The following is a 9,076-nucleotide window of genomic DNA, read 5'->3' as shown; positions in this document are numbered from 1 at the left end:
AGGAGGAGAAAGGAGGGGGCAAAGGGTGACAGCAACATTCACCTCTGCTGGAGTTGGGCAAAAGCAGGGGCTCCAGCCTGTTCATTTGCAGCACAGCCAAAGAGGGAGTGCAACTACACTGCCCCCCCCCTGCCTCCCCACTAGATCTGCCATACTAAAGCCCTGCTTACCCCACAACTTTTAACCAAGACTGTATTAGCAGCTACAGGCCGGGTGATCGTAACCACTAACAAGAAACATGGATCAGTTCATGTCTATGTAGTAGCTTTTCTTATGCCCTATATTTTTGCATTTGCACCTATTGGTTTCACTAACCATGTTCTTAAGCAGCACATTCTGGGAAAAGACAGTCGGCTGTACTGGACTGTTTGCAGATGCCAGGACACGATGCAAGCTGTGCAGGAATCAATGTCTGCAGATGTGTTAGCACAAGAGCCGTAGGGAAGGAAGACCGACCAAAACAATTATGCAAACATGGGTAGGTGTTGGAATCACTCTGGGCTTAGTACAGGACGAGAAATGTGCCAGCAGACTAAGGCTCCATTTTGAAGCTGCAGCTTTCTTAAGCTGTTGGGACTAGGTCAGGGGTGCTCAAACACCATGCCACAGGCCACATCCAGCCCAGAAAGCCATGGCATCTGACCCACAGGGCTCCACACCAGTCAGGATATTTGGTGGTGGAGGTGTGGTGCCAATTAGCACTACCACCTCCTCCCTACTGCCAGATTTCCAGGCCCCATGGCTAGATCAGCCCCCACTGCACCTGCTCTGTGCACCTTGGACTGGGCTCACTGGTGGGACCAGCCCATGGATGGGCCTAGCAGCACCCATCTGGTCCACAGGGCAAAAAACGTTGAACACCACTGGACTAGGTCAGTCCCTGAAGTACATTTGCACAAGGCTTCTAAAGTTTATGCTTAAGTTGCAGAGTTCCCTGACTGTCCAGCAGCTCAGAATGGCTGATGTGGAGAAGGGTAAAGCATTTTCCTGCGACTCTCAACAAACCCAGTTAGGATGTAGTGCAGACATGGCCACAGTCAATACATCTGAGCTTAGCACGGGAAATACTTTAACAAAGAAAAGACCTGGGCATACAGATATGGGGAAGCAATTGGGATTGTAATAAGGGCAAAGAGAGCAAAGAGAAATACTTTAAAGGAGTGGCTTACAACAGTACTTCATTGGTCCAGGGTGCCTGTCCTCTGAATGTGAGCCGTAAGGCTGAGGTGTTAAACACGCAAGGAGCCCAAAATGCTCACCACTCCTGCTCTTACTTAGTACATGCCCTATCCTTGGAGATACAGCCCACCTCACAGCAACCCAGCTACACTGGGGAAAATGTATAGCAGTTCCTTGCTATGGCTTAAGCTCCAAAGTTGTTAGCAATGCAATTCTTGGTCTGGGCTTTATTTGCCACTAGTTTTGGTGGCAGATAGCAACCACCTCATCCCAGCCACCAGTACATAATGCACTTCTGAGAGCTCCAAACAGTTCCACTCAGCAGCTTGTGGCCAGAGCACAAAGTGCACCCTGGGAAGGTCTTAGCAGCTGAAGGAACCACAGCAGCTCACAACAGTCTTACTCAACTTGGCTAAATTGGTGCAACTGAGCCGCAGAGGAGCTCTGAATGTGAATATCCCTTCAGAAGCCACCGACAGCCGTCTCTGTTCTAAGCACTGAACTAACCATATTCTTGTATGCATTCAGTGACCTCCAAGTTTGAAACGATTGCAACATGCTGTACCCAGAATACGCAGTTCAGTGCAGACCAACATGAACACAGTAGCTCAATGCTCCACTCCCTTCGCTGCCAATTCAAGGTCCTTGAATTGGTCTCTGGCCAATTCAAGGTCCTGACTTGTTTTCCGAGGATATGGGACACTTAGGGACGAACTCTTTCTCTGCAGCTGCACTTGCACCTACAAGACGTGCTCAGGGCTGATCTCAAAAGTCCACTGACATCATGCCCCAAATAAGGGAAGTTTGTGAAAGTTGAGTGACTCAGCTTTTTCTGTAGCACATCCATAAACGTGGAACTCCCTCCTTTAACAGAGGACAATCCTGAATCTCAGTAGAACTAAACATACACTATGGAAACAAACCAAGGACTGAATGTTTTACTAAGTCTTAATTATTTTTCTATACCCTGAGTTTTGCACATACAGTCATTTAGGCAGTTAGATGGTTTTATCCAAGCCAACTGCATCACTGCTCTCACCATTCTGTCTTCAGTGCAAGGACCACTTTTTTGGCAGAACTCAGCTTCTATGTACGCAAGGTCTCAGTGGGAACTGTTGGGGGCTGAGTGCTTATCAAGATGTGACCCACGCATAACAGTTCACAGAAGATAGTCACAAGCCTTTTCTCAGATAACGCTCTTGCATACAGAAGCAAGAGTGACTTGGCTGGCTGAGCCTTAAATTCATTGTGTATGAGGCTCTCAGGCACTTCAGCAGACTGTGTGGCTTAGATGCATTAGACAGTAGAAGGTCAAATATAGAGGTAATGCTGTTTATTCCCACCCTGCCCTTGACTGTAACATGCTTCAGTTTTTATTCTGGCAGGGAATAGGGTAGCATGGAATGATTTTCTTGGCTGAAGAATGGTAGAGCTGCCAAACCCCTCTAGATAGGCTTTCTTGATGCCCTCCAAACTCAGCCCAATTGTCCTCCTCTTCTGCCAAAGACATTCCAGTTCAGAAAGTCTGTTTGTTTTAGTAAATCAGGTTAGTCAGCAGCAGAACATACAGCACCTGGCATCAATATTCAGAAATAAATGTTTTAGAAGTAGGCACCAGGTAAACAACTGATAACTCCTGCACCCTCTACCCAGTAAAATGCATGCACATTTGTTTTACTGCTAAAAGAGCAATGCAGGATACACCTTAAGACATTATCAGGAATCCTAGTTTAGTCTATGGCTAAATCCTATCATCATGACTCACACATTAATCCCTGTAGTTTGGCCTAATTCCACTTGCTTAAGGCTTCTGTTTACCTGAGTTTCAGCTTGAGAAGAAGCGTGCCTTTCATTTATTCCCTGTCCTGAAGGAATGTAGGGCGCTACTGTAAACTGCAAGTGGGTGCTTTGCCCCCACCCCAAAGTAGCTTTCACTTTAGTAATGGGTGAAACTATTGGTACACATGGATTCGGAGACAGTATCTTCTGATCCCAACCCACTGATGGCAATAGGTTTCTGATGTCTCTTCAGAGCAATGTGGCCTAACAGATAGAGCCACAATGTACTGGGACTAAGGCACTATTCATTGGTCTGACAATGGCTTGCTGGGTAACCTTAAGCAAGCCATTTCACCAGTCATGCCTCAGTTTCCCCAAGTACAAAATGGGGTCAAAGATACAGACATCTCTTGTGAAACTTAACAGCTGCACTAAGGTATCATTAGCCTTTTTTTTGCCAGAATGCAGAGAGTGGAGCAGGAAGCACCAGTTCTGCTGCCACAGTATGGGCTTCCCATACACTGGCTACTTACTGTTGCTGCTGTAATGGCATCCCTGCTAAGTCAGCACCCAGGGCTGGTACCCAGCTTGCCCACCCCTAGTTATGCTACCGCACTAAGGACAAAATATATGTGGAGTGAGGTATTATTATTACTGCCCACATACTTTAAACGCCTTAAGTATGTTGTTGGTCTAAAGCCAGAGATGCAAAGGTTTGATTATATTTTAATCCTATGTTTTGGGTGTACAGTTATTTACCCCAGAACAGCTGATATTAAAAAAAAAAAAAGTTAAACTGCCAGCAGTGCCAGCCTCTTACAGGATCAAGCAGCTAACTTGGAGATTTACTGGGATAAAAAGCTATATAGGCTAAAATATTACTGCAATTGCTTTGAAAACCAGTTATATTTGCTTGCATTTTGTATAGCTGCTGCTTATTGATATACTTAGAAGTAAACTTATCAGTCCTACAAAGGAACTGTAATGCTTAACTGACAGAGACATAATAAAACGGGTTTGAAGTGAATCTTCAGAATAGGTGAAAGGACAGTTCATGTTAGTAGCAGCAAGTGAAGTCAGGTTTATGCTCTTAGGAGAAAGGATTGCAAGGACCGCAGGGAATTTAAAATTAGAATGTTTAGCAGAAACGTACTGCTTCAGCCTGCAAATCAAACCCCTATGGGATGCTATTGTGATAAACAGAAGCAAGCTGAAAATACATGCAAAAATAGGTGAAAGTTCAACAGTCACATTTAAAGCAACATAAAACCGTTTGGTGTTGTAACAACCAGTATGGGAGGCAAGGGAACATTTAGTTCTACTGAAAGTATCCTCGGTAATGTATACTTTGTATTGTACTCTATGCATTAAAAATGGCCTTTGAAAATAACAGCCCTTGCGGCTATAATTTTTATTGCACCAGCTGTATAGTTAAGAGATGCTAGACAAGTTTTGGGGCACAAAGTGCCCCTAAGCAAGGGCACAGAAGTGCTTGAAAGCTTGTCTAACATTTCTCCCAACTATACAGTTGGCCCAATAGAGTTATATATCAACCGAAATCGCTTCACCTCTTGCACATTTGCTGGATCATCACAGCTACAAAAACGTAAATAAGAAAGAATTCTTGATTTCAGACTTCTGATTTTAGCTTACGCAAATAGTGGCTGGGACTTGCAGGGTTGCGCAGAGTCCATTTTTAATGGGAGTCAGCCAATTCTGACGTCCTGCCTTCTTTCAGCTTTGGAAATCCAGCTAATAATTTGCCAACCATTTTCTGTTTCTCCTCGAAACAAACTCTTGAAGGCTGAAGGGTTAATATACATTATGTACTATATATAACAACATGTATATAAATGGATCACACCCAGTTCTGCCTTTGTTCTGTATTATACTCACCTGTTTCCTTCTTAAGAATGGAGGCAGTCAGCTGTGTTAGTCTTAAGTCAAGGCAGGGGAGGATGACACCTTAGAAATTAACTGGCTCAGAGAAGCATATGTTTTTGCAGGCAACAGCTTTTGTCTGATGTAGATGTCAGAAGCTGGTCATTGCTCAAGAAAGCTTGTGCCTCTCTGAGCCCATTACTCTCTAAGGCAGGGGTGGGCAAAACGCGGCCCGGGGGCAGGATGCGGCTCGCCAGGCCATTCTATCTGGCCTGCGGGGCCTCTAAAAAATTTAGAAAATTAATATGCGTCTGCCCTGGGCTGCCTGTCATGCGGCCCTCGATGGCTTGCCAAAACTCAGTAAGCGGCCCTCTGCCCAAAATAATTGCCTGCCCCTGCTCTAAGGTGCCAGCCTGCTCTGTCCTGCCTTTCCTTATTTACTTAGGGCAGGGAGTCTTACTTGTTCAGTATTTTTCACCCAGGAGTGCAGCATGTCTCTCTAATGTGCTATGTAAATAATAATGATCATAATGATGATACTGGTATGAACTAGAGAGTAAACTCCATATATGAAAAGCAGGAGCACGTATTGTTTCAAAGGCTATGTTCTCCTTCAACCAGATGTTATGGACTTGAAGAAGAAATTGCCAGATCAAATTCTGTGTGTTGTTATACAGGAAGTCCCACTACTACATGATCACAGTGGGCTTCTTCTGGCTTTAAAGTCTGTGAATTGATTAAGGTTCAAGTTCACAATTGCATTACTTGAGATGCTCATGTGGCACAAATGAAGGTCACACAAGGTTCTGGGCACTCTTAACTTCTGTTGAAGAAGGGATCTGTTATGGAGCCCTTTCACATGACTTGGCCCATACCCCTGAAAGACTTGCTATGTTGTGCGTGAGGAAAAAGCCTGTTCAGCTCTGTTAAAGTTCTGATCTTGGTCTGTGGAAAAGAGCTGAGGCACATCCATTAAAATATCGCAAACTGTTTTCTAAAACTGTGCATCATATACACAGTATTAATAAAATGAGTATTAGCAAAGAAAAATAGTTTTTTGGGCTTTTTTAGAAATGCTTAAAAACAGGCAACCCTATTGCAAGGGTCCCTCTAAAAAGATTAGGCTACAGCAGCCAAAGGGGAACGAAGTTGATACAAGACACTTATGTAAAAGGTTTTGTAACCTCTGGTCCATACCACAGAAAAACGACAGAGGAGACATGGGGAGGGGAAGATCAGAGAATGACAGATGTGTCAGTCACAGGTGACCCATATTCGAGTACACTCAGGCCCCCAGCACCCTAGGATGCTTCCCACCTCCTCAGCAAACCCCTTCCTTGCAAGGTGGGCAAGCTAGCCGGCGCCTAGGAGGTGTGCTCCAGCGCCCCGAGGGCTCCTGGCCTGAGCCGCTGCAGGCTGCATTTCCAGAATCAGAAGTGGACATCTGTTCACTTGCTTATCCGTTCAATCTACGCAGCTCAGACCAGCCCAAGGCTTTCTGACTGTCTGTACTTAGACAAGTGCGGAAAGGCAGAAGGGTTTTACTTTAGAGCAAAACCCCAAACACTACCTTTGCTACATTAGAAAGAGCTTCCCTAAGGGGGGGGGGGGGAAAGCATCCAGCACCTTTCCAGGTTGCAACTACATGAACATAAAGGATTTTCGCTAGGTATCCAGCAAGCAAGAGCAATGGCTGCCAAGTGATAGTGGCAGTGCCTCTTCCTTGCCCTGGCTCTGCCTTGCTTCTGGCAGGGGCTGCAAGAGCCAGGAGGCAGGGAGCGGGCTGAGGGGCAGCGGACAGCAGCATCCCCCTCTCGGCTTAGGGGAGGCTGCTGCAGCGAGGGCTTCATCGCCCCGCTTGCCACCTGCCCTGCTTCCTCCGCTGCAGGCCGCCCCGCTGCCGGCTGCCGGGAGGAGGGGGCTGCTCCTTACCGTATCCTGGATGGCCCGGAAAGAAGCATCCATGAGCATGAGCTTCCAGGGCTCCGACATGGTGCCGGGCAGCGGCAGGTACACGTAGTAGGCGCCCAGCGCGGCCAGCGCCGGCAGCAGCACCACGGCAGTCCTCATCGCGGCGGCCCGGCCGGCTCCCCGACTCCCGGGCCCGGCTGCAAGGCGGTGGCTCCGCCGCTCTTCTCGCCCCGAGCCAATCGGCGGGGCGGCAGGGGAGGAAGTGCGGCTCTGCCTTGCCCAGCGCCTGTGCCAGAGGCGGGGCGACCCGGGGGCCCCCCCCCTCTGTCCTTGCAGCCGTGAGGGTCTGGTTGTGATTCAGAGGCTGTGCCCGGGCTCCTTTCCTCCAAGCATGTGCGCATCTGGTTGAATTGTCACTTCTTCCCCATCCGCTGGCAACAAGCTCCACCGCCAAATGAGGCGGGGTGTAAAAGAGCTTCCCTTGGTTAGGCTTCAACTCAAGTTTCATCTTGTGACCCCCTAATTCCTGTATTAGGAGAGAGAGTAAATAATCAGCCCCTGTCTACTTTCCCTTTGCCCTTTAGGAGTTTTGCAAACCCTTACCCTGTCTCTTTTCTGAACCGAATAGGCCTGGCCTCCTCAATCTCCCTCCGTACCACTAACTGCCCCGGCTGCCCTTCCCTGGACCTTCTCTACGCTCCCGACGTTTTGGGTCTTCTTGACGTTCCTGGGGCAAGGTTCGAAGGACGCGTTGAAGGCACGCCTCAAGAAAATGGATGCTGACGTCAAGGTGTGAGAAGAGCTGGCTGATTCCAGCGGTGCTGCAACCTCAGCCACATTGTCCATTTTGAGGTAAAGCATCTTGCCTCAAAGCAAAGACGAGAGCGCAGGGGAACCAAAAGGAGTGGAACCCCAGCCTGCAGCTAGCTCGTCCCTGCAGAAAGACCTGCAATTTCTGCAGATGGGTCTGTGGCTCAAGGATTGTCGTCTCAAGATCCAACAATGAGCCCTCGAGATCATCCTCGAATCAAGGGATTGCCGACAATGACAGTTCCCGGTTCCCCATTCAGCCTCATTGCTGGTCAGCGATGATGCTGAAGTTGATTCCTGCCTCCCGGTTCCTTCTTGCCACGTTCTCTTTGCACAATAATAAATGACTTGGCAACCCATGCGATGTGGTAGTGTTCCATTTTCCATCACCTGTGTTTCCTAATAACAATATAATTTGCTCATAAAACTTGCTAATAAAACAGTGTGAGATCTGACGAAGAATGTCTTGCATGCCTAAGCTTGTCTAACTTTATTCCCACCGCATAGTTGGTTCAATAAAAGATACAGTCCTAAGAAGTCCTTGCCTCTGGCACAACTTCTGGGCTACCGCAGCTACAACATCACTCTTAGACTATATTGCATGCAGTATCAGAACTAGGGAATGCTGGCCCCAGTGCAAGCATAATTGTTGTCCCCTCACCCCATAAAACCACACAAAATGCACAAGCACGCGCACAATAATAATATATATGTATGTAACAGCACTGGGCGTGCTGCTGGCCTGGAAAGAGCTCCTGAGCAAGCAGCAAGCAGAGGGAGGCTATGCTCCCAGGGGTTAAGAGGAGGCAGCTATAGAGCTGAGGTAGGGTGCAGTGGTTTAGGGATTGAGACTAGGGGCAGTGGTGGTCTCAGCTGGCCTGGGAGCAGGGTGCAACCAGGAGCCAGAGAGGATGCAGGCCCAGGGGCAGGAGCAGGGCAGAGTGAATGGTAGCATCTGCAAGGCTTGGGCATGGTGTAAGAAGTGATTGGAGTCATGTAATAAGCCCTTACAGTGCTGAGTAGCAGCACCTAAACAGCAGCATTGGCTCAGGGATCCTTGGGTAGCCTTCCTCTCCAGGGATTTAATAACAACAGGGTGTAGCAGGTGAGATGAAGGGGAGCAAGCCTGAGAGATGAGGGCAGAGCAGGAGCTAAGGAGCTCATCACCAAGGAGGACTATTCGGCAGTTGCTCGGGGGGTGTAGGGGGGTAGTTAGGAAGGCCAAGGCAGAGATGGAACTGGGACTAGCTTCCCGGATTAAGGACAACAAGAAGACCTTTTTTAAATACATAGGGAGTAAAAAGAAGGCCCCGGGTAATGTGGGGCCCTTGCAGGACGCGACGGGGAATCTGGTTGTCACACCAGACGACAAAGCCAACATATTTAATGATTTCTTTGCCTCTGTCTTCCTCAGTAAGGACCAGAACTGCCACCTCCCTGCTAGGCCCCCATCGGGCCCCGAGGGAGGCACACCTGAGCCCAGGGTAAGTGAGGATCTAGTTAGGGAGCTGCTGGA

General features: G+C 48.0%; 1 protein-coding gene across 1 annotated transcript in view; it reads right to left on the bottom strand.

The window, feature by feature from the left end:
- Positions 1-7,089, bottom strand: part of NCEH1 (neutral cholesterol ester hydrolase 1) — a 25,850-nt gene extending 18,761 nt beyond the window's left edge. Inside the window, exon 1 of the mRNA XM_006021717.3 lies at positions 6,772-7,089. Coding sequence (XP_006021779.1) covers positions 6,772-6,909 — 138 coding nt within the window. The 5' untranslated portion in view covers positions 6,910-7,089. The remainder of the gene's footprint in view (positions 1-6,771) is intronic.
- Positions 7,090-9,076: the final 1,987 nt, after the last annotated feature.

The sequence above is a fragment of the Alligator sinensis genome, unplaced genomic scaffold, assembly GCF_000455745.1.
Source record: "Alligator sinensis unplaced genomic scaffold, ASM45574v1 scaffold379_1, whole genome shotgun sequence".
In the NCBI taxonomy this organism is placed as follows: Eukaryota; Metazoa; Chordata; order Crocodylia; family Alligatoridae; genus Alligator; species Alligator sinensis.
The sequence above is the reverse complement of the archived record's forward strand: the minus strand, read 5'-3'. Positions and strand labels throughout refer to the sequence as shown.